General features: G+C 39.1%; 1 protein-coding gene across 1 annotated transcript in view; it reads right to left on the reverse strand.

The window, feature by feature from the left end:
* The window catches only part of side-V (sidestep V), a 494,192-nt gene that overhangs the window by 135,739 nt on the left and 331,289 nt on the right, over positions 1–27,164 (reverse strand). The window contains exons 6-8 of the mRNA XM_067777067.1: positions 26,537–26,688; positions 23,753–23,960; positions 20,417–20,547 (exon numbers count right to left, since the gene is read on the reverse strand). Coding sequence (XP_067633168.1) covers positions 20,417–20,547; positions 23,753–23,960; positions 26,537–26,688 — 491 coding nt within the window. The remainder of the gene's footprint in view (positions 1–20,416; positions 20,548–23,752; positions 23,961–26,536; positions 26,689–27,164) is intronic.

Consider the following 27,164-nt stretch of genomic DNA (forward strand, 5'->3'; position numbering starts at 1 on the left):
GGATCCCGACGGAGTTTTTTCGGGACTTTTTTCGGACTATTTCTGGATTATTTGCGGACGTTTCAGAGCTCAGTTCTGGATGATTTTCGGGATCTGTCCGGGATCCCGTCGGAGTTATTTCGGGGTAATTTTGGGACCCTTCCAGGATTATTTCTTCATGATTTTCGGGTGGGTCTGAGTTTTTCGTGACTTTCGGGACTATTTCGGGATCATTTGCGGAACCTTCAGAGATCAATTCTGGATGGTTTGTGGACTTTTCCGGGATCATTTGGGGATCCCTCCAGAGTCATTTCTGGTTGGTTTTCGGGATCCCGTCAGGGTCATTTCGGGCCTTTTTCGTGACTACTATTTCGGAATCATTTTGGGACTCCTCCGGGATAATTTCTGGGCGATTTTCGGGATTTGTCCGGGATCCCGTCAGAGTTTTTTCGGGACTTTTTCGGACTATATCGGGATCATTTGCGGACCGTTCAGGAATCAAATCTGGATGGTTTTCGGGATCCGTCCGGGATCCCGTCAGGGTCATTTCGGGACTTTTCGTGACTACTTCGGGATTATTTTGGGACCCTTCCGGCATCATTTCTGGATAGTTTTCGAGATTTGTCCAGGATCCCGTCGGCATCATTTCGTGACTATTTGGTGTCATTTAGGGACACTTCCGGGATAATTTTAGGTCTCCTCGAAACCGGTAATTCAGCACACATGGCCGTGGATTTACGGCAAATTATTCGTAATTAAAATTCGGTATGTTTTATCTTTAATATATCACAGCTTTTTCGTTCTATTTTTAAATGAATCCTGTAACGAACTATTACAACTATATTTAAAATTTTTGTGATATTTTAACCAACTAAATACCCGAAAAAGCAACACTGCTTTCATTTAAAAACTTCTTTTTGGTTTTAGCTAATTGTAGTTTCACTCTATGTAGTTTGTTCTATGAGTAGTAATTCTTTCACCTCTGTCATATCAATTAATTTAACTTAGAAACAAAATGTATTTTTTTTTAATTCGAAAAAAGTGTAGTGTACTATTCATGTAAGCGTGCCCATCAGCTCAGTTAGTTCTTTTTTTTTACTGTATTAAAAAATAAAATACATTGACAGAAAAAATTTTTAAACAGACAACTTGATAAGCAGGCTAACGTGAATAGCACATATATTTTATTTTCTCCTTGCGGACGTGGCCGCGGGTAAAGGCTAGTATATTATAAATGGGAAAGTTTGGATGTTAAGATGTTTGGATGTTTGGATGTTTGGATGTTTGGATGTTTGGATGTTTGGATGTTTGTCCAGACGTTTGTCTTTGTGACTCAATAACGCAAGAACGGCTGGACCGATTTGGATGAAATTTTGCACACATATAGCCAATAGTCTAGAAGGATCTACTAGCTATATATTTTTCTAAAGGGGCGTGGTCCCCGCCCCCTAGGAACAGTTATAATTTAATTATCATTTTTTTTCGCCTTTGCGACTGAATAACGCCAGAATGGCTACACGGATTTTGATGAAATTTGGGACACAGATAGTAGTCTACTAGCGAAATTTTTTTCGAACATGGAAAGAGGGGTGGGGGTCCCACGACCCTTTCGAGCAATTACTTTTTAATAATTTTTACACATTATAACTTTACGTATACTGGCCTTAACCAATATCACAGACTCAAGGGGTCAAATAAGTCGAGGGATTACAAAGTAAGCAGTGACACCCTCCGCCCGCCCCCTTTATCTCCCCCTCTGGTGTAAAATCTATAAATTGTTATAACTCAATATAAATTTTCTCCTAAATCAATAGTTTTTGGTATCTGGTACATACAGAACGAGATCTAGACAATTTTGGAGGAACGATCAGTGGTCCTCTCCTCTACTCCCGCCATCCGCCCTCCATCAATTGTTTTTATTAGCACGCTTTTATTAGCCTTACCTGTATGTTTCTATGTAACTTTTTATTCGCTCCAATGCGCCTGCTGCCTTATTAACATGGTTTTATAATTAGCTTCACCTTATTTGTAATCCCGTAAGGGCCATATCGAGACCCTTATGGGATCATTTCCGGATGGTTTTCGGGATCGGTCCGGGATTACGCCGGGGTAATTTCGGGACTTTTTCGGGACTATTTCGGGATCATTTTGGGACCCTTCCGGGATCATTTCTGTATAGTTTTCGGGATCCGTCCGGGATCCCGTCGGGGTTGTTTTGGGACATTTTCGGGACTATTCCGGAATCATTTCGGGACTATTTCGCGATCATTTGGGGACCCTTCCGGCATCATTTCTGGATGATTTTCGGGATCCGTCCGGGATCCCGTCGGGGTACTTTCGGGATCATTTGCGTACCTTCGAGAGATAAGTTCTTGATGGTTGCCGGGATCATTACGGGACTTTTTCGGGGTTATTTTGAGCCCCTTTAGGCATCATTTCTGTATGGTCTTCGGGATTCGTCCGGCATCCCGTCGGGGTCATTTCGGGACTTTTTCGCGACTAATACGGGATCATTTGGGGACCCTTTTGGCATCATTTCTGGATGGTTTTCGGGGTCCGTCCGAGATCTCGTCGGGGTAATTTGGGGACTTTTTCGGGATCATTTGGGGGCTCTTCCGGCATCATTTCTTGATGGTTTTCGGGATCCGTCCGGGATCTCGTCGGGGTCATTTGGGGACTTTTTCGGGGTCATTTGGGGACTTTTTCGGGGTCATTTGGGGGCTCTTCCGGCATCATTTCTGGATGGTTTTCGGGATCCGTCCGGGATCCCGTCGGGGTCATTTCGGGACTTTTTCGCGACTAATACGGGATCATTTGGGAACCCTTTCGGCATCATTTCTGGATGGTTTTCGGGATCCGTCCCGGATCTCGTCGGTGTCATTTGGGGACTTTTTCGGGATCATTTGGGGGCTCTTACGGCATCATTTCTGGATGGTTTTCGGGATCCGTCCGGGATCTCGTCGGGGTCATTTGGGAACTTTTTCGGGATCATTTGGGGGCTCTTCCGGCATCATTTCTGGATGGTTTTCGGGATCCGTCCGGGATCCCGTCGGGGTCATTTCGGGACTTTTTCGCGCCTAATACGGGATCAATTGGGAACCCTTTCGGTATCATTTCTGGATGGTTTTCGGGATCCATCCGGGATCTCATCACGGTCATTTCGGGACTATTAGGGGATCATTTGAGGACCTTCCGGAATCATTTCTGGATAGTTTTCGGGATCCTTTCGGGGTCCCGTCAGGGTCATTTCGAGACTTTTTCGGGATCATTTAAGGATGGCTTTCAGGATTCGTCCGGGAACCCGACAGGGTAATTTCTGGACTTTTCCGAGACTATTTCGGTATCATTTTGGGACCTTCCCAAGATCATTTCTTGATGGATTTCGGGATCTGTCCGGGATGCCGTCAGGGTCATTTTGGGACTATTAGGTGATCATTTGAGGACCTTTCCGTCATCACTTCTGGATGGTTTTCGGTATCTTTTCAGGATCCCGTCGGAATAATTGCGGGACTTTTTCGGGATCATTTGGGGTCCCTTCCGGCATCATTTCTGGATGGTTCTTGGGATTCGTCCGGCATCCCGTCGGGGTCATTTCGGGACTTTTTCTCGACTAATACGGGATCATTTGCGGGCCCTTTCGGTATCATTTCTGGATAGTTGTCGGGATACGTTCGGGATCCCGTCAGGGTCTTTTCGGAACTATTAGGAGACCATTTGAGGACCTTTCTGGCATCATTTCTGAATAGTTTTCGGGATCCTTTCGGGATCCCGTCAGGGTCATTTCGGGACTTTTCCGGGATCTTTTAAGGATGGCTTTCAGGATTCGTCCGGGATCCCGTCAGGGTAATTTCTGGACTTTTCTGAGACTATTTCGGGATCATTTTGGGACCTTCCCAAGATCATTTCTGGATGGATTTCGGGATCAGTCCGGGATGCCATCAGGATCATTTTGGGACTATTAGGTGATCATTTGTGGACCTTTCCGGCATCACTTCCGGATGGTTTTCGGTATCCGTTCAGGATCCCGTCGGAATTATTACGGGACTTTTTCGGGATCATTTGGGGTCCCTCCCAAGGTCATTTCTGGATGGATTTCGGGATCTGTCCGGGATCCCGTCAGGGTCATTTAGGTATCCTTTCGAGATCCCTCAGGGTCATTTCAGGACTTCTTCGGGACTATATCGGGATCATTTCTGGATGGTTTACGGGATCCGTCCAGGATCCCTTAAGGGTCATTTCGGGACTATTAGGTGATCATTTGAGGACCTTTCCGGCATCACTTCTGGATGATTTTCGGTATCCGTTCGGGATCCCGTCGGAATCATTGCGGTACTTTTTCGGAATCATTTGGGATCCCTTCCGGCATCATTTCTGGATGGTTTTCGGGATTTGTCCGGGATCCCGTCGGGGTTATTTCGGGACCTTTTCGGGGCTATTACGGGATCATTTGGGGATCCTCTAGGGGTCGTTTCGTGACTTTTTCTGTATTATTTCGGGATCATTTGGGGACCCTTCCGGCATAATTTCTTAATGGTTTGCCGGATCCATCAGGGTCATTTCGGGACCATTTTGGGATCGTTTAGGGACCCTTCCGAGATCATTTCTGGATCCGTACGGGATGCCGTAGGAGCCATTTCGGCATTTTTTGTTACTTTTCCGGGATAGTTTTTGGACCCTTCCGGAATCATTTCTGGATCTGTGCGGGATCCCATCTGGGTCATTTCCGCACTATTTCGGGATCATTTTGGGATCCTTCCGGAATCATTTCTGTATGGTTTTCGCGATCCGTCGTGGATCCCCTCCGAGCCATTTCGGAACTTTTTCTGGAGTATGTCGGGGTCATTTGGGGACTTTTTCGGGATCATTTGGGGTACTTACCGTCATCATTTCTGGATGGTTTTCGGTATCCGTCCGGGATCTCGTCGGGGTCATTTGGGAACCTTTTCGGGATCATTTGGGGGCTCTTCCGGCATCATTTCTGGATGGTTTTCGGGATACGTCCGGGATCCCGTCGGGGTAATTTCGGGACTATTAGGGGACCATTTGGGGACCTTTCCGGCATCATTTCTGGATAATTTTCGTAATCCGTCCGGGATGCCGACGAGGTCATTTCGGAACTATTTCGGGATCATTTGGGATACCTACCGGCATCATTTCTGGATGGTTTTTGGGATTCGTCCGGGATCCCGTCGGGGTCATTTCGGGACTTTTTCTCGACTAATACGGGATCATTTGCGGACCCTTTCGGCATCATTTCTGGATAGTTGTCGGGATCCGTTCGGGATCCCATCACGGTCATTTCGGGACTATTAGGGGATCATTTGAGGACCTTCCGGAATCATTTCTGGATAGTTTTCGGAATCCTTTCGGGATCCCGTCAGGGTCATTTCGGGACTTTTCCGGGATCATTTAAGGATGGCTTTCAGGATTCGTCCGGGAACCCGTCAGGGTAATTTCTGGACTTTTCCGAGACTATTTCGGGATCATTTTGGGGCCTTCCCAAGATCATTTCTGGATGGATTTCGGGATCTGTCCGGGATGCCGTCAGGGTCATTTTGGGACTATTATGTGATCATTTGAGGACCTTTCCGGCATCACTTCTGGATGGTTTTCGGTATCCGCTCAGGATCCCGTCGGAATAATTGCGTGACTTTTTCGGGATCATTTGGGGTCCCTTCCGGCATCATTTCTGGATGGTTTTTGGGATTCGTCCGGCATCCCGTCGGGGTCATTTCAGGACTTTTTCTCGACTAATACGGGATCATTTGCGGGCCCTTTCGGTATCATTTCTGGATAGTTGTCGGGATCCGTTCTGGATCCCGGCAGGGTCTTTTCGGAACTATTAGGAGATCATTTGAGGACCTTTCCGGCATCATTTCTGGATAGTTTTCGGGATACTTTCGGGTCCCATCAGGGTCATTTCGGGACTTTTTCGGCATCATTTAAGATTGGTTTTCAGGATTCGTCCGGGATCCTGTCAGGGTAATTTCTGGACTTTTCCGAAACAATTTCGGGATCATTTTGGGACCCTCCCAAGATCATTTCTGTATGGTTTTCGCGAACCATCGTGGATCCCCTCGGAGCCATTTTGGAACTTTTTCTGGAGTATGTCGGGATAATTTAGGAACCCTTCCTGGATATTTTCGGAATGGTTTTTGAGATCCGCCCTGGAGCCCGTCAGGGTCATTTCGGAACCTTTTCGAGATCATTTTGGAACACCTTCAGGGATTATTTCTGTGTGGTTCTCTGGATACGTCTGGAATCGTGTCGTTGTCATTTTGGGTTTTTTTGGGACTTTTCCGGGAACTTTTGGAGACCCTTCCGGGGCATTTCTGGATGGTTTTCGGGATCCGTCCGCTATAGCGTGGGGGTCATTTCGTAGCTTTTTCTGGACAATTTCGGGATCATTTGTGATCCTATCAGGTTATCAGCTCATTTAGTTATTTTTTTACTCAATTTCAAAAATAAAATGCATTAGACAGAAAACAAAATTTTAAACAGATAACTTGATAAGCAGGCTAATGCGAAGAGCCCATATATTTAAATTTCTCCTTGCGGACGGGGCCGCGGGTAAAGGCTAGTAATAATATATATGAAAAGTGAGTCAGATATAAATTTGCCATCAAAAACTAATCTTCGCTAAAGCTGCTGATGGAGGATATTGAAAATAAGCCTACGTTATGTAAATACAACACATGATACATATAGATAGACCTCTCATACATCGAGTCCCTTAGCAAAACAAAAAAATCCTTTCTTATATAGCCAAACATGTTAAAATGTATGCTTGTAAAGCAATGATGGATTATAAGTAAAGCAAAAGTATATGAAAAACATACTTCACTTAAGTATATGCATATCCACTACTAAGAAAACCCTTTTCACAAATTTCTCACAAAGCTACTCCGTCTAATAGCTGTTATGTACTCGTTACTTAGACCAATGGACAGTTTAATATGTGCGTTTAGCAAATTTAACAGGGATAAGAATAATATTGCGATACATAAGAGAACTTACGAAGCAGAGCTGAAGCATAGCCAAAGGATGTATTAACTACCTTGAATAGCTGCTCCTAATGCTTCTATAAAGTGTGGTTAGCTGCTGAGTGAAACGTTTTGTGGTCGAGTGCTATCACTAAGATTGTATTGTGCATAGTAATCCTTTTATATGGTCACTAAACATGGTGTTTCTATTCAATTTATGCGAATTAGCAAGTAGATAACGATTGAAATTGTATATGTTTATACATTAGACCAATAGAGTTTGGAAATTTCTAAGCTCACGCCGCAATATGCACATTTTTGTGAAGAAAATGTAGCACATTTCGTCTAGTAAGGGTTAGTTCTTAACTTTTTGTTACGTTTTTAACATTTTTTAGCTGAAGATTTTTCAGGATCTTATCTGAGTCACGAAGCTCAAGTGTTGTAGGAAGAAATAGACAATCACGCGATTTTGTTGTAAACAAACAATTACACGTAAACATATCCATAGCACCTGTAAAGACGGATACGTATGCCAAAACGTAACACTATTTTTTAGTATATGTGTTATAAAAGAGAGTCATATAACTTGACATACATACATACTGGTGAATCAAATAAGGAAGTGTTAAAAAATGGTATCACTCACATAAAAATATTCAAAATTGTTAGACAAGTTATTCATAGGGCTTTCTCATGAAGAAAGATCTGCTGCGATTTAAGATTGTACAACATGGATAGAATACATACCATTGCATAGGGAGAACAAGATAGGGAATACAAGAAGTATGCCTTAGGAGTCCTCCAATACATTGCCCGAACTTTTCGAAACGGGCGATCGTGCATTGCCTAAACTTTATTTGAGGTAAATTTAGCCTTAAAAAGATGGATCGGCTACGTGCTTTCTGGCAGTGATATTACTTCATAATAGAAAATTTGTGAGCGAAGAAATCAATTCACAGGAGTACGCCGCAGAACGTATTACGATCACCTCTGTTTTGGACGCTGGTTATCAACCAACTTGTCAGGCAGTTCGACGTGCGATCCGTACGGCGTACGCTGATGACGTTGTAGTTGTCATAAGTCGATAACGTCTTCTAACAATTAGTTATTTTATGAATCGGGCGTTTCGTGATCCACATACTTGGGCATCTAATATCTCATTGGCCGCCTGTGCAGAGAATACTGATCTGGTCCTGCTAACTTAAAAAGCTAAGATCCCGAGATGTTGGGAAGGGTGATCCTGCAGGAAAAAGCTTGTATAAATAATTATACTATAAATCACTTTAAGTTAGTAAATTACCGTGGAATCTCAACGCGGAGGAGAGAGTGAAGAAGACCTCGACGGTACTGTATGCATATACAAGCGTGCAACGATGTACGTTAGGAATATGGCCTTCTCTCTCTCATTGGTATTTGCATTTATTGTAAAGCCTATTCTATATTATGGATTCTTTGTTTGGTGGGGAGACACAAAAAAAAAAATACCACAAGAAACTAGAGAAGTTATGCAAGCTATCAGAGCTTAGCATAGTTGTAGCGCTTAAAACCTATCCCTAGGGTGCGTTGTATGTCGTCCAGTACATTCCGCCTGTATACTTGCAAAAAGACTTCGTACCTCGGGACAGCTTGAGCACAGAATATACGGTAATCGTAGCATAATCTCAACAGATATTGGACGAACTTACTATTTTAAACTCGATGGTTATTGTAGAACCACAATACCGGAGAATTACTTGCACAAGGGCAAAGGTATGACGTGATACGTGTGAGTACCGATGGTTTCTATCCTATAAAAGTTGGGGTTTTGCATAGCGTGCTCATTCGGATATATGTAAATAGATACTACAAGCGAGCGGATAACAAAAGTGCCTTCCTGTCGAAAAAGTAACCGTAGAATCTATGAGCTAGCTAAGAAGGGCGCATCCCTTGAAGCTTGCACCGTGGGTGATCAAACTATGTTGTGCGGTATGAAAGAAAGAAGTCAAGAGTTGCGCATTATCGACCAAGCATGAGAGGCGTGTAGAGCTGCAAAGTAGCGTAGATCAAATACTGTTGCTCGTATCATGAGTACTCTAGCTAGACATTACGTCCTGCTGTCACACGGTTATAAATTTAGAGTCATCAGTTATAGTAGGTAAAGAAAACGAAGGCTTCGGTAGGAGCATGCACGTTGTGTGATAATGTTCTGCGCTCGACAGACTAAGACTCCAGACTTTAGTAGCGGCATAGCTATTAAGGCTCCAAGTGGCAAGTGGCATAAATCCTAGAAATTTTTTGTATTTTCCAACAGTTCGGAGCTAGTTTATAATAAAGGTAATGTTTTTTTTGGTAAGGTTTGTCAGTTTGGTTGTTAAACAAACTTTTAGTAGCACTATGGGCACATTCGGTCCATGTGAGGTCCTCACGAACCCGCCAGCTCAATCTAAACCAACCTAGGAATGCTACTGAAAAATACATTGGGGAAAATATTTGGAATAATGTGGTGAGCTATCTAGTGAATAAAAAGAAGGCAGACATTCTTTCATGTTTTTTTACCTGAACGCAAACAAAGCACGCAGAGTGGTGGTGAAATATGAAACTAAGAAGCTGACATGATTTTGGTCCTCAATTGATTGGCCAAAGAAGTAAGAATGGGTAAAGGATACAAGTTCTTTAAAGAATTGCAACGCAGATATGTACTACAACAACAAACAAGTTGAAGTAGCAAAAAACATAAAATGTTTAAAGAGCAATGCAGTGCTGAGCTTAGTGACGGATAAGAACTGAAGACAGCAACAATAAATAACAAAAAAAAAAAAAAAAATTGCATACACATAAAATAAGGAGTCACTCCGAATGCATATAAATATTTATTGCATTTTATGCTGAGTAATCCATATATTTATCTTTTATATGACTTTGTATATGATTAACATTAAAACAAAGTTGCGACAAATGGGAGAAAACTGCAGCAGGAAAAAAAAAAAAATACAAACTACCACAAAGGGTAAATAAGAAGAGCAAAAGGGCGGGCAGTGAGACATCCTTAAATTTAACAGTAATGGAAAATGCCGTGCGAGTTACTTTGACGAAAAAAAATAAACAAAACAAGTAAGGAATGCTAAGTTCGGGTGGAACCAAACATTACATACTCAGCTGAGAGCTTTGGAGACAAAATAAGGGAAAATCACCATGTAGGAAAATGAACCCAGGGTAACCCTGGAATGTGTTTGTATGAAATTGGTATGAAATGGAAGGTATTAAATAGTATTTTGAAAGGGAGTGGGCCTTAGTTCTATAGGTGGACGCCATTTCGGGATATCGCAATAAAGGTGGAACAGGGGTGACTCTAGAATGTGCTCTTACGATATGGGAATCAAATAAAAGGCGTTAATGAGTATTTTAAAAGGTAGTGGGCCTTAGTTCTATAGGTGGACGCCATTTCGAGATATCGCCATAAAGGTGCTGCAGGGGTGACTCTAGAATTTGTTTGTACGGTATGGGTATCAAATGAAAGGTGTAATGAGTATTTTTAAAGGGAATGGGCCTTTGTTCTATAGGTGTATGCCTATTGGAGATATCGCCATAAAGGTGGGCCAGAGGTGACTCTAGAATGTGTTTGAACGATATGGGTATCAAATTAAAGGTATTAATGAGGGTTTCAAAAGGGGGTGATCCTTAGTTGTACATGTGAAGACGTTTTCGAGATATCGACCAAAATGTGGACCAGGGTGACCGAGAACATCATCTGTCGGGTACCGCTGATTTATTTATATATGTAATACCACGAGCAGTATTCCTGCCAAGATTCCAAGCGCTTTTGATTCCGCCCTGCCGAACTTTTTCATTTTATTCTACTTAATATGGGAGGTGTCACATCCTTTTTACATAGTTTTTTCTAAAGTTATATTTTGCGTCAATAAACCAATCGAATTACAATGTTTCATTCCTTTCTTCATATTTTGTATGGAATTATGGAATTTTTTTTTAATTTTCGATATCGAAAAAGTGGGCGTGGTCATGGTCGGATTACGGCCATTTTTTGTGCCAAGATTAAAGTGTGTTCAGATAAGTACGTGAACTAAGTTTAGTAAAGATACGTCGATTTTTGCTCAAGTTATAGTGTTAACGGCCGAGCGGAAGGAAAAATGGTCGACTGTGTATAAAAACTGAGCGTGGCTTCAACCGATTTCGCCCATTTTCACTGGAAACAATTACTGTCATAGAGTCTATGCTCATACCAAATTTCACAAGGGTTGGCTAATTTTTGTTCGATTTATGGCATTAAAAGTATTCTAGACAAATTACATGAAAAAGGACGGATCCACGCCCATTTTGAAATTTTCTTATATTTTTGTATTTTGTTGCACCATATAATTACTGGAGTTGAATGTTGACATAATTTACTTATATACTGTAAACATAATCAATATTTTGTTAAAATTTGACTTTTATAAAATTTTTTTTAAAAGTGGGCGTGTTCTTCATCTGTTTTAGCTAATTTTTTTTAGCACATATATAGTAATACTAGTAACATTCCTTCAAAATTTCATAATGTTATCTTCAACGACTGTCAAATTACGGCTTGCAAAACTTTCAAATTACCCGCTTTCAAAGGTGGGCGGTGCCACGCCCATTGTCCAAAACATTACTAATTTTCTAATTTGGTAATGAATTATTGCACTTTTTGGATTTTTCGAAATTTTCGATATCGAAAAAGTGGGCGTGGTTGTAGTCCGATTTCGTTCATTTTAATTAGCGATCCGATATGAGCGCCCAGGAACCTACATATCAAATTTCATCAAGATACATCAAAATTTACTCAAGTTATCGTGTTTACGGCGGACGGACGGACATGGCTAAGTGAATTTCTTTTTCCGCCCAGATCATTTTGATATATAGAAGTCTATAACTATCTCGATTAGTTTATGCCGTTACGGATTGACGTTATGCGAACAATGTTAATATACTCTGTGAGCTCTGTTCAGCTGAGTATAAAAATTGCAGACGCTCGTAACAACAGTTGAGTGCCTTTATTTATTATTTACTTAAAATGACGCTAGAAGAAATGAACAAGAATAAAAATGAAAAATAAAATAAAATAAATGTATTCTACATCCAAATGTGTAACATAGAATGCATTTAAGAAGTAAATCCAGTATCTTAGCTTGTATTGCAGATATCTGTATGTATGTGTAAAATATGTGGCATCTATGATGCACAAGAAATATTTGCAACCAAAAAAATTTACATACGTACCAATGTTTATGGTATACAAAAAAAAAAAAAAAAAATAATAATAATAATAATAAACTGCACCCTGAAAAAATGCGATTATTCTAGGATGAAATCGTGATGAGTCGCAAAGGAGGATGCGACCATGCCAGTTTTGATCTCTTTGTATGAGTTGAACTGTTCCCTTTGTTTGAGCATATCTTATGAAGAGACTAATTGTGCCCATTTATATCCGAAAGGGATCAATACGATCAATTCCATTTGAATCCATATAGCACCATAGAAAGACTACTCCTTTTTCTGGACTTAAATAGGGCCCAGTCGAATTTTTCATGGTAGAAACACAATCGAAGGTTTGCCAAGACACCCGCTTTTCAGAGAGGAATAAAAAAAATTCTCCGAAAATGTAGCCCTAACTGCGGCATAGTCATTAAGTCCCAGTAATTTAGGTTGGGTATAGGGCTCCGCTTTTTTTCTTAAATAATTCGATTCAATCAACTGTAATCATTTTTATTTTTCTCATTTCGTTGACGTTTTTTTAATATTTTTTAAAATGGGCTATATAGCTTTCAAACAGACTAATCCCAGCTGTACTCGAAAGGGACTAAAGGGGATCAATTATGTGCAAATTTAGACAAAAGAGATCAATCGGAGACAAATCTCTTTAAGGATTAATCGCACGATTTTTTGCAGGGAAATATTTCTCAGTACTTCTTCCTATAATACATCAAGCGAGTGACTATATATGTATGTATGTTGACATATTGAGATGACTGACTGTTTCGCAACTTGATTTGTTTGCAAAGGAACTTATATAAACGATAAATGTATGTAGAAAAGTATGGAGTACACCATTATATCCCTTTCATATAAATAACTTAGATACTTTAAGATAATATTTGCAAAGTACCTCAGAGAGGTAAATAGTAAACCTGTCGTTATTTACGAAACTACTATAAATATGAAACTTAATGTAAATGCACACAAACTAGCATACAAGATTACCTACACAAATACAGAAGAAAAGTTGCTGAGCACTTCAATTGATAAGGCATTACAAAACAGCTTCAGAGCATAAGCAATGCACACCTGAGCAGGGCTCTTCGCAAGGCGCTTACTTCTTCCCGAAAAGCGTGTTACCAAAGGTGTTTGGTAAGTGAGCTTTTCCTTCGGAAGCGTAAAAGCAAAGCCTTGTAATTCGTCCCATTTTTTATTTATCTTAACCTAATTCAAAATAAAAGCTTCTGAACTCCTTATAGCAAAACCAACGATCTACTGGGCCGACACTCGCAATTCAAATCCTAAAATAACAAAAGTTTGCCTCAGATTAACATTTAATATGAATTTGTTTAATATTTATAGGTATATTTCTTAATTTTGTTTTAAATAACACCATGTGTAAATAAATTGTTTAATTTTATAACAAGTCCCTGATTCCCTATCTGTGTTTCGAGGGAGATCTTAAGGCCACAATAGAGGTGTACGGTTGGCGCAAGGGTGCTCAAATGGCGGACGAGGCGATACCTGTGTACACCGATGGTTCCAAAGTAGTGGAAGGAGTAGGGTCTGCGGTATATTGTGCTGATCCGGAAATAAACAGATCCTACAGGCTGCCGGATTACTGTAGCATTTTCCAAGCGGATATGGTAGCCGTAACCAAAGCAGTAGAAACTCTGGAAGAAAATTGCCCAACCTGCAATCGTGTTAACAGTTAAGCAGCAATTAAGCCAATAATTTCGCATAGCACAGCATCTAAATGCGTTTTAGAGTGTAAGCAGTCCCTGGAGAGAATCGGGACAGGGAGAAGCATATATCTATATTGAGCTCCAGGGCATATGGGAATAGATGGAAATGAAAAAGCGGATGAACTAGCTACAAAGGGCGCATCCCTTGAAGCTTGCTCCGTAGACGTCCCAATTAGACTGGGCGAAATTAAGCGAAGGCGAGAGGTGTACATGATCGACCAAGCAGAAAAGACGTGGGTTCAAGCGCGAGGCTGTAAAGTGTCGAAGATTATGTGCAGGTCTTACAAACTTAGGCTAACAAAGTTGCTTCTATCATTAAAAAGAGAGTACTGTAGACTCTTGACGGGTATTCTGACTGGACGCTGCCTTCTGGCATCACATGCGTTTAAATTAGGCTTGGTCAGTGATAGCAGATGTAGGAAGTGCGGGCTGGAGGAGGAAACGATCGAGCACGTTCTGTGTTCTTGCCCTGCGCTTGCCAGGCTAAGACTCCAGCTATTAAGAGTGATATAGCTGTCAGATCTAGAAGCAGCAAGTGGCTTAAATCCTAGGAAGCTTCTTGTATTTGCCAAGAGGACGGAGTTATTTTATAACATGGGTCCTGGTTTTTGATAGGGCTTTTCAGTTTGGTCATTAAAACAAACTTCTGGTAACACTACGGACTAATTCATTCCATGTGAGGTTCTCATGGACCGGAACCTAACCTAACCTATAACAAGGCCGAGCATGACCAAAACTGCTTACAATACAACCCGGGTAACTGAAAGAGGAACCCACCTGTTCTATAAAAGATTTTAAGATGCAGTTTGCTTTTTACCTAAATAAATATTGGAAATATTTATATCAGAGGTCGAGCTATTGAAAAAAAATTAAATAATCATAAGTGAAGAGTAGAGAGGCGGTAAATTAAGATTGATGAGAAAAGAGATGCGAGGAGAAATGTAGACTGAAAACGGGAAAGAAATTAGCGCAGGGAATAACAGAAGCAGAACAAGAGAGTGGAAAGAAGAAGCATTTAAGTAAGGAGGTGAGGAAGAGAAAGCATAGTGAAAATAGAGGCGATAGTGGTATAAGAATATATTTAGAAGTATTAAAGGAAGTTTGAGAAAAAGCAGTGCCGAAAAAAATGGAAGAAAGGAGAGCGGAGGAGAATAGGAAGCAGTGAGATATAAAAGTATTCACCATAAGCCATATAAATAAAAATTAGTTTTTTCCAAAATTTCTTAAATGAGTTGTTCTACGGCGGCAACGCGCCGGGTAATAGCAGGTATGAAAAAAAAATTTACGAAACAATCTAATGGGTGAGACACTCTGAAAATTTAAAAAAGCTGCAGTAAGTGCTTTCTACTGCTTTCTTTTTCTGGTGAAAAACCCCTAAATCCCTTAGTTACTTAGTTGGCGCTTAACCGTTTAAACGCTTATGGCCGTCCAACAAGGCGCGCCAGTCTTTTCTACTCTCTGCCCACTGGCGCAAATTGGTCACGCCAAGTGAGCTTAAATCGTTTCCACCTGGTCCTTCCAGCAGAGTGGGGACCGCCCTCTTCCTCTGCTTCCATGGGCGGGTTCCGGTAGTAACGCTTTCTTAGCCGGAGCGTTATCATACATCGGCATTTACAAATTTCGAGAGAAATCTATGTTTTAGTGAGTATGTCAAAAAATTGTCGAACCTATACTTTTTTAAGTTTTGGAAATTGTTTGTGGTCATCGCGAATATCATCAAGTTCAGAAATTAACGCAAAGTCCACACCTTTCCAACGTGCGATATTTGATCATTCGACTGAGATACTGTGAGTGTCAAGGGCCTGACGTGGGAGTTTTGAGCCACGATTATTCAAAAAAGTTGCATGTTCTTCAAAGAAATCTGTATACAATTTTTTGTTTGTTTTCGTCCCAGCAATACGAGTGCGAACTATTGAGATGCAAATTCGCATCGCATTCGTATATGGCCGCTGTGGTGTGATGGTAGGGTGCTCCGCCTACCACACCGAAGATCGTGGGTTCAACTCAATTAGAAAAAAGTTTCTTTAAGCGCGGTCGCCCTACGCTAATTCGAAGAGAAGCGTGGCCCAAAAACTCTTCGAAGCTTATAGCGCCTTGTATTTGTATACTCAGCTGAGCAGAGCTCACAGAGTATATTAACTTTGTTCGCATAGCGGTAATCCGTAACGGCATAAACTAATCGAGATAGATATAGACTTCTATATATCAAAATGATCTAGGCGAAAAATGAAATTCATTTAGTCATGTCCGTCCGTGAGTCCGCCCGCAAACACGATAACTTGAGTAAATTTTGACGCATCTTGATGAAATTTGGTATGTAGGTTCCTGGGCACTCATATCAGATCGGCATTTAAAATGAACGAAATCGGACTACAACCACGCCCACTTTTTCGATATCGAAAATTTCGAAAAACCTAAAAAGTGCGATAATTCATTACCAAAGACGGATAAAGCGATGAAACTTAGTCGCTGCGTTGACCTTATGATGCAAAATAGAAAACTGGTAAAATTTTTGAAAATGAGCATGGCACCGCCCACTTCTAAAGAAGGTAATTTAAAAGTTTTGCAAGCTGTAATTTGGCAGTCGTTGAAGATATCATGATGAAATTTGGCAGGAACGTTACTCCTGTATGTATGCTGAATAAAGATTAGTAAAATCGGGTGACGAAAACGGCCAATTAAAAAAAATTTTAACCCATATTTTAACAAAAAATTTTATATCTTTACAGTATATAAATAAATCATGTCAACATTCAACTACAGTAATGATATGTTGCATCAAAATACAAAAATAAAAAAAAAATTTCAAAATGGGCATGGCTCTGCCCTTTCTCATTTAATTCGTCTAGAATACATTTAATGCCATAAGTCAAAAAAAAATTCACCAATCCTTGTGGAATTTGGTAGGGGCATAGATTCTATAACGATTACTGTTTTCTGTGGGTGAAATCGATTGCAGCCACGCCCAGTTTTTATACACAGTCGACCGTCTGTCCTTCCGCTCGGCCGTTGACATGATAACTTGAGCAAAAATCGACATATCTTTACTAAACTCAGTTCACGTACTTATCAGAACTCACTTTATCTTGGTATAAAAAATGGCCGAAATCCGACTATGACCACGCCCACTTTTTCGATATCGAAAATTACGAAAAATTAAAAAAATGCCATAATTCTATACCAAATATGAAAAAAGGGATGAAACACGGTAATTGGATTGGTTTATTGACGCAAAATATAACTTTAGAAAAAAGTTTGGAAAATGGGTGTGACACCTACCATATTAAGTAGAGGAAAATTAAAAAGTTCTGCAGGGCGAAATCAAAAGCCCTTAGAATCATGACGGGAAAACTCATAGTGGTATTACATATATAAATAAATTAGCGGTATCCGACAGATGATGTTTTGGGTCACCCTGGTCTACATTTTGGTCGATATCTCGAAAACGCCTTCACACATAGAGCTAAGGGCCACTCCCTTTTAAAACCCTAATTAACACCTTTCATTTGATACCCATATCGTACAACACACATTCTAGAGTCACCCCTGGTCCACCTTTATGGCGATATCCCGAAATGGCGTACACCTATAGAACTATGGCCCACTCCCTTTAAAATACTATTTAAGACCTCCCACTTGAAACCCATGGCATACAAACGTATTCCAGGGTTATCCTAGGTTCATTTTGCTAAACGGTTATTTTCCCTTATTTTCAAAGCTCTCAGATGAGAATGTAATGTTCTGTTACACCCGAGCTTAGCCTTCCTTACTTGTTTTATTTTACATTCGTAGTTATTATAGAGTACAGCATGCTACAGAAAAATTCCAATATGAAATCATTACCGAGCTTTAAGAGCATTTCTTCTTTTTGTGTGAGCTTCTCTCAGCTTTCAGACAAAAGCATTATAAAGTTACCAACAACAATGCTGAAACAAACGAATGCTCAAAATTGAAGAGCATATTAAACAGTGCTAGCAGCATCTTTACGTCTGAAGTGTAATTGTTGTTTTATTCGCCAATATAATAACAACATTTTTTTTTTATTTTTTAATGACAAGACTTGAAATAAAAACGAACAAAGGATGACGACAGAGTTGTTAAATGAAAGAGTGTGAGAAGTGCTTGCATTAGACAGTTTAAGAAAAAGTATTCCTTTCTTTCTTAAAGTTTATTAGAAGTGTTAGAATTACTCGAATGTACTTATTATGAAGAATATGGTCATAACTTCAGTTTATCTTTTGGGTATTTTAAGTGGTCTTCGATCAATTGACGTTAGGACCGTTCATTTAACACTTTGAGCACAAATTACTATCAGGGGAAGTTGCAGCTAAGCAAGAAGTCTTCTTGTGGTAGACTCCTCTAACTAGTTAAAAAAGAGCGAGAGTACTCGTGAAGCTCCATTTTACATTGAAGTTTTATCGGTATCTGTTTTATAACAAATCGATGAGTCGTTAATAACAAATCGACAATACGCGAATAATAAATTGGTTACACTCCGATAACATATTGATAACTTTTTAAAAACATATTGATAGCAAATTGATAATGTTTCGATAAATTTTTGATAATATATTGTTAGCTTCTACATAAATACTTGTTATTTATACGATAAGTATCCGATAAATTAAAAAAATCTTAAATTGTTTGATAAAAAATCGGCAAAATACTGGTTACAACTAGGCAACACACCGATAACAAATCGCTATCCTTTTGATAACAAGCCGATTACTTTTTAATAACACATCAATAATTTTTTGATAAATAATTGACAACTTTACGATAACAAGTCAATAATCTTTGTTACCGATATAAAATTTATAGTTATTTATAAACAAACCGAAAACTAGTATTTTCCCCCTCTTTGCCTTTTTTGATTTGGTTTCTTTTATATCCTCTTGCTAGCATTTTCTAGCCTCATCTTGTCTTGCCTTATCTTCGCAACCGTGACCATAATGATAAACATTGAATCATATTATCGACATTTGTATTATAAACTTATTTTTTTTGCTTCTTCTTCCTCTGTTTCATCTTTTTTATTTTTTACCTTACTCGTCCCGCTTTCTCCTTTTTATACTTTATCGATTTGTTTTCAGCTTCATTAATTTTTATTAACTGATTTGCTCTCTGATTTCGTTCATATTGAAACTTCTGCGTACCACAGTGTAGTGACTACACTTACGCTTACACTAAAACTCTAAATTCTCCCGTATAGCATACCAGTTCCAAAAACTACGCTTACGCTTACATTCTGCATTCCCCTATCCCGTGAGCAAAGATGTTTACACGGAAAAAATACCGGTCTAATGTTGACACTGTATATTAATCAAGGAATTATAGAAAAGGGCAGAGCTTTAGTGGAGTATGCACGAAGGTATGTTCTAGTTTGTGTAAGTGCCTGACTGACTAAAAAGAAGGACCTCATCCATATGAAGAAAATAAGCTTCATTGCACGTTTAAATGAATGAATGTTGGTAAGCTTACTAAGAATGAATCCTGCTCTTAATATAGTTGTAAAAAGAACAACGAGGCTTATAAATAAAACTTTGGTGCAGTTTTCTACACCTAAATATTTCTAACACAGGCTGTAAACAATTATGTTAAAACTATTTCTTAGCAGAAGGTAAGGGGCTAAGGATATAACCACGCAGGTGTGCCTGCTGTAAGAGGCGACTAAGATTTTCAATTGATTTGAGGGGTTGTGTAGCCCAACCGTTTCAAGGGGATGCCAGAGCAAATTATAGATTCACCATATGAATTGTCAACCATAGTGGCGAGTTCGGTTTCATGAGAAGCCGAGGTTATGGCGACCTTAAATTTTTCATGGAAATAGAGGGTGGGTGCTAGTGGGGTTAGAAGGTTCAATGTTGTAATATTAATTTGTTTCAGAGCTGGTCGGGCTACTGCTTGATACTGGAACGTACCGGATTTATATCGGGCGAAGGGCCATAAACATCGCTTATGCTCTCCTAAATCTTCGGGGAGTGTACTCAGCGCTACAACAACATCAACAATAGCAGAGCGTACCCGGTCACTTTATGTACCCAGTTGGTGTTGCTGTTTGTTTTACACATATTTATTTATTCTATCGATAATGTTTTTGCAACTTGGTGACAAAAGAATTTTGGTTTTATTATATTGGTTTTCTTTTATGTTAGTATATATTTTTGTAAATGCATTGTTTTAGCGTGTCAATGAATTTCATTCATTCTTCTTTTTCATTGTTCGCTATCATACTCACTAACTGGCATTTTTTACTTCATTCATTGTTTATGTTTTTGTTGACTGGTGATACTTGAAATTTTGTGAATATATTAAAAATGCATTGTTCGAACACACATTTACACACGAACACGTATAATGCGACTGCATCTGCCACACATGTAAAGAATTTTTATTTTAGCAAAGTTGCCCGACAGTCTTCCTCATAGTGGGATGATGTTGTTACATGTTTGTGTGTATGTGTATCTATTCACGTGTATGTTTAGTTTAACCTACATTGTGATACCACTCGACCCGTGTTATGCCTGGATTCGCTTTTACATCGCATTCCAAGTAAACATCTGATCCTTTGAGCAAGTTGTTTGGATCCAAAGGAGCACCTAGACGTAGCGAAACAATAGGCGCGTCTGCAAATAAAAGAATTGAAAGGATTCAAGTTGAGTTCGTTGAATTTTAGAAGCTGCATGAACAAAAATTTAATTGTAGAAAATTATAGATATACATATGTACGTATGTGAAATAGAAAGAAACTTTAACTTTTTTTTTTAAAACATAAATGCGTTCTCGATTGACCATAGTTGAAATGGCCGGCCAATAAAGGCCTCACATAGGGTTAATGTGTACATAGTCTTTTGATGGACCATCGATTTGCCATGTTTTTTTTTGTTTGCTGTTGTTGGCCCCAAATAGGCTATTTCAGGTCCCAGAACCAGGCGCGCACCGATTATGGGGACTTCACACATGACAGAAATCGGCAGCACCTAAGCACGTGAACACAGCGTGCAATAAAGTGCAGGGCTTGCTCTCAGAGTTATTGGCAGAGAGAAGTGACATACTCATCCTCTTAAAGCTCACGCTACCACATTACCCACTAGATAAAAATAAGCACAACTAGGGCCCACTCCAAAAAGGAAAGGAGCCCCCTTCTTTCAACAGTATTACCGCTCACTGCGCGTGTTGGAGACTGTGAAAAAATTATGGAGAGCTATCCGAAACAATGCCTCAAGGGCGCAATAGAGGACCGGAGAAGTCTGTCTCACAGACATGTTGTATTCCGGAGATGGCACTCCACAAAAGATGCCATAGAAAACGTCATAAATAGAAACTTACACCTCAAAGAAATATCTGATGGTGATATACCTTTTCGTAGCACATTCACGGAGCCTGAGAAAGAACTGCTATAATGAACCTGAGCATGTTAGGCAAACATAGGCCGTCCAAGGCCATGCACGAGAAAGCTGTTTGCTTCAGCTTGGAAGTGAAGCAGTGAAGCAGGTTCAACGAAGGAAAGTGCACCAATGAACTAATTCCTCAAATAAGTCAATGATTGAAGCGGCTACACGGAGAGATCGACTTTTGCCTGACACATTATTTAACCGGACACGATTGCTTTGGTAGATATCTCCACATAATTGATAAGACTGAAAAACAAAACTGATGTACGCCAAACCTTCTTCATTTCCCAACACAGATTGAGAGTAGACACACTTTGACGACCTATCCCCGGGTTATCAGTAGCATCACCTGCCGGGCAGACAGCTGCGATATGATCAGCAGCTACATGTGTGAGGCCAACACTTCTCAGATAACGAAAATATAGATGCTTGGCCTATTAGCTTGAGGTTAGCCATGGTAAAGTAAAATATCGCCGCAGATACGGATGAAAGCAGACCAACATTCGGAGAGCCCGAAATTAGGCATATCATATTACTATGGCCCGCGACCAAGATAATCTTAATCACAAAATAATTCGATGGTATGGCACGCGAGGTCAGGCACTCCCAGACCACACTCGATCGCCATATAGTTGAACTCAAGGCCTTGATAACTGCTTGGCTCTCCTGACAGATGTGAAATTTCCTGACCTTTGTAGTACTGGATAGCATTTCATCGCGACAACTTCCGCTGGGAAGACGCTGCAGTGATCAGCCAACTTAAACTTGAACTTGCAACGGCTTACATTTAACCAAGTATTGGGGGAAACCAGTTGATTTTTATTTAGAGCTTTATCATTTTTTCGGTCGGAGCTTTTAGGGATTGTGAGATCTGTATAAACTGAGATTTTGAAGAATTAATGAGCTCTGTGTATTATTCCCTTAGTCTTACTAAACAGTTGCTGCCGTGAGTCTTATTTGCTCTCATTATTAATTTTCATTTATCAATTTATTCATGTTAATTTAATTACTAAACTTTATTAATTGTTTTATTATTTCTTCAAAATTGTACTAAATGAATTAATTAAATGTATTTCAACATACTAACTCAAGTGCAATAAGCTGTAACTGACAACTCAAAGAATTAACTCGATTCACATAACTTGCAGCCTGAAGCGTAGAAATCAATTAAATTTTGCTAAAATCAATTAAAAACTTAATTAGTGAAAGCGAAGCTTCTTACGTTGCTTTAAACGGCGAATTTAACTAAAACAAGCGATTATATAACATACCAAGTTATAAACATAGCAGTGGTGCACTCAAGAGAAAAACTATGCGGCGTTCACCAAAATGTTGTGTGGGAGCAGCGACAGGGATTCAGTAAAGCAAGTCAATCAAAGACCTGGAAAAGTTACCATATGCATATCCATATAAAACAGCTGATCAAACCAAGCTTATGAAAATCAATGGACCTAGTCAATGATGCAATACCATAACGCCCTAGCCATAATCATACCATAGCCAACCAATTGGTATTTGGTTGGTCGCCATATCCATAACCTTAAAAAATTGTTTTTGTGAATTTATTAACTTTTTGGACATTTTATTTTTTTGTTGTGGATAAATTTTGACACAGTGACTTATGAATTGTTGGATTTCATACCAATTTTTTCTTATTTTTTATGAAGTTGTCACATTTTTTAGGTTAATGCACCAATAACCGAGGCAAGTCGATATGGCTAAGTAAAAATTGGTTTTGACTAAGGCATTAAGACTATGTCAACTTTGCCAGGGTTCTTGAAGCAGTATACGGCTCACGCGTGCGTAAAAACATAAAAAAAGTTATGTAAGGCGCGATAACCTCCTCAATTTGTGTCGTGCTGTTTTAAATTTTTCTTACAAATTGGTCGGAAGGGACCTGCTTGTTTTATGGCGACTCCGAACGGCATCCGCAATGAGTTTTCACTGAGAGCTTTTCATGGCAGAATTGCAGTCGGAGTGTTTGCCAAATACTGCCGATGGGTTACCCCGTTAGAAAACATTTCTTCTAATTGAAAAACATGTAAACACATACCACTACAAAATAAGTTGCTTTTGTATTCGAAGCTGTTCCGGCGTTGTGCACCACTGAAACATATGAACGCTTTATAAATGCAATTGCCGTAAAGGTTAAGCACTCGTGTCAATATTAAAACATATGAATACAACTACGTACAATTGCAGAATGAATTAATCTGTATAAAAGGTGCACTTATGAGAAGTATTCGGCTAAACCGAGAAGCAAAGCTATAAAGGGAAGTATGCGCATACTTGAATGTAACTAACTTGAGAGTGCGATGAGCTACCTATAAAAGCTACGAATACATAAAAAATCACATACGTACATATGTATGTGTTTGTATAGAGACAGCTGTTAAGACACGTAACATAGTAGCGTTATATACGACAATTGACTTACGTGTCACATTTAGCACGCGCGAATCCTTCAAATACAATCCCATATTGCCATTGCTTGATGCCGTCAACACAGTCATATCACCCTCATGTAATTGTTGTGATGTTATAGATGGATTTAATGAAATGGAGCAGACTACTTGACGTTCGTTATCCTCGGGCACTGGTATAAGTATCAACTCGGAGACGGTTGTATTGCCATCACTGGACGTCTGCAAAAGATTGTGTTTGAAGTAAAAGAAGTGATTTAAAATTTAATCAACAGAACTCAAGTGTACAAATAACAGAACATGCTTAATATTATGAAATAGTAACAAGAAATAAGAGTATCATATACATGCGTCTAAGAATATCACAAGCATATTTGCATTTGGTGGAAACAATGACAGCAAATATGTTGCCAGTTTAAATGATTCTAATCTATTTTTTTATACTCAGCGTGTTTTGCACACAGAGTATACTAAATTTGATTGGATAACGGTTGGTTATACAGGTGCATAGGAATCGAGATAGATATAGACTTCCATATATCAAAATCATAAGTATCGAAAAAAATTTGATTGAGCCATGTCAGTCTGTCCGTCCGTCCGTCTGTCCGTCAACACGACAACTTGAGTAAATTTTGAGGTATCTTGATGAAATTTGGTATGTAGGTTCCTGGGCACTCCTCTCAGATCTATATTTAAAATTAACGATATCGGAATATAACCACGCCCACTTTTACGATATCGAAAACTTCGAAAACCCGAAAAAATGTGATAATTCATTACCAAAGATGGATAAAGCGATGAAACTTGGTAGGTGCGTTGGCCCTATGAAGCAGAATAGAAAATCAGTAAAGTTTTAGACAATGGGCGTGGCACCGCCCACTTTTGAAAGAACGTAATTTGAAAGTTTTGCAAGCTGTAATTTGGCAGTCGTTGAAGATATCAAGATGAAATTAACTTGGAATTTTATAATTTTAACTCTATTTGTGAAGATAACAATTCTACTGAAATGTCCTCTTTAGACTGGGATTGTCTTTTCTATGGTCTGTCTTTACATGACTGCTTTGAAGTTTTTAAATTTAAAGTTAACAGCATCTTCAAGCGCATTATTCCTATTAATAATATAATATCTTATAAAATTCCATGGTATACTAGAGACTTAAAGAAACTAAAAAATTTAAGAAACAAATTTTATAAAAAATTTAATTTTTCGGGCTCTTGTTTCCATAGTGATCTATATCTGTGTTACTCGAAGGAGTTTAATCCATGAGTAACGTGCTATATAAAAATTAAGTTCAGAAATATGAAACTGAAATCAAAACGAACCCTAAAGCGTTTTGGCTTTATGTTAAGTCAAAAAAATTGTGTTCTATTATTCCGCCTGAGGTATTCTATAAAGAAACCATTGCTTCGACCTCCTATGAGGCTGCAAATCTTTTTGCGGACTTTTTCAGTTCCAACTTTGAGTCTGACATTGAAGAAACTGAAAACCAGGGCCCAGTCGTTGGCTCTCCTATTAATTTCGGAGCTCTCTACCTAATAATTGATGACATAATAGATGTCATTAGGAATATTAGTTGCACAACACAGACTGATGTCGATGGTTTATCGGCCTGTCTATTTAAAAATTGTGCAGCTTTTGCTTACCCTCTTTTAATTTTACTCAATAAATCGTTTGATAGTGGCGAATTTATCAATGCTTGGAAGATTACTTCTATTACCCCTATTTTTAAAAGCGGTAACAGGAATGATATTTCAAATTACAGACCCATCTCTAAATTATCAACGGTTTATAAATTATTTGAGTACATCGTTAAACAGAAAATGTGGTTTGCCGTTAAGAGCTTGTTATCACCTAATCAGCATGGCTTCCTGCCAGGAAGATCTGCCACGACAAATCTAGCTATATTTTCCGAATTATTTTTATCAGCTTTTGGTAACCGTTGTCAAGTTGACACCATCTATACGGAATTTTCGAAAGCTTTTGATAAAGTTAGTCACTCGCTTTTATTATCCAAACTATCCAGTTTGGGATTTCACTCCATTTTTTTATCGTGGATAAGATCGTATCTTTCATCTAGAAGCTGTGTAGTAAAAGTTGATAATACTTCATCACGTTCTTTTATTGCCTGCTCTGGTGTTCCCCAGGGTAGTATTTTGGGTCTGGTGCTCTTTATTATTTCTATAAATGACTGCTCAAGCTGCTTTCGACACTCAAGATTTCTGCTATATGCTGATGACCTGAAAATATTTACGGCTGTTACCAGTCACCTGGACTCTGTTGAGTTACAAGAGGATCTTAATAACGTTGTAGCCTGGTGTAATAGTAACCGATTACATTTGAACCTAAAAAAGTGTTTTGATATTTCGTTCTCAAAGTCTCTTTCTCCCATTCCCACCTCATATTGTATCGAGCACTCTCAGCTTTGCTCCCTTAGAGAAATTTCGGATCTCGGTGTTGTCTTTGACTCAAACTTTTTATTTCTTGGTCATATAAATTACATAATTGCTAAATACTACTCAATGCTTGCATTTATTCACCGTTTTGGGTCAGATTTTAAGGACCCTTATACACTGAAATTATTGTATACGAGTTTGGTACGTTCAAAGTTAGAATATGCTGTCTTTATTTGGGGACCTTATTATGACTGTCATATCAATAGGATTGAACGAATTCAAAAATCTTTTATTCGATTCGCTCTTCAAGATTTGCATTTGGCGGAACCAATGACCGTAAATCTGTTACCAATTTAAATAATTCTAATCTAAAATTGAGGAAATATCAAAAAATCTTTACTTACCGACTGTGTTGAGCCTTTAAGCACTTGTCCCGCCTTGGTCCATTTGATTTGTGGTGGTGGCCTTGCACCCACAGCGGTGCAGGTGACATGCGTACGCGTACCTGCGACGAGCGCGTGATTAAGTCCTTGCAGAAGCAGGCTTAATGGTGGCACTGCAAGATAAAAAGAAGCCAAAAGGTTAAATTATAATAATAAATATATAAAAAAAAAAATAATACTAAGCTATAAAGCATATGGTAAATTTTTGTATTTTTTTAGAAGTTTTTTGAAGTTGTTTCCAAGTCTAAGCTTTCTCACAATATGTCAATTCTTCTTCCACTTATGGCTCCGGAAATATTAAAAAGAGCACTGCCACGCCCTATTTCAAAATTTGTTCAAGCAATAATTTTCTTCTTATAAACAAACTTGAGAAGTAAAATGGCATTGATATAAAGTTATTTTTCGCAAAGATATCGCCTATTATATTCATCTACGATTCTTTCTTAACCTCTTTTATACAAATGTGGGCGTGGCCCTTATACGATTCTATACAATTTTTGCAAACTTGTCCACGGTAATACCAAAAATATGTGTGTGTCAAGGTATATCAAATGGTGTTTGAGTTTTTGGCTGACGAATCGTGTGAAAA

Source organism: Eurosta solidaginis, chromosome 3, assembly GCF_040869045.1.
Source record: "Eurosta solidaginis isolate ZX-2024a chromosome 3, ASM4086904v1, whole genome shotgun sequence".
NCBI lineage: Eukaryota > Metazoa > Arthropoda > Insecta > Diptera > Tephritidae > Eurosta > Eurosta solidaginis.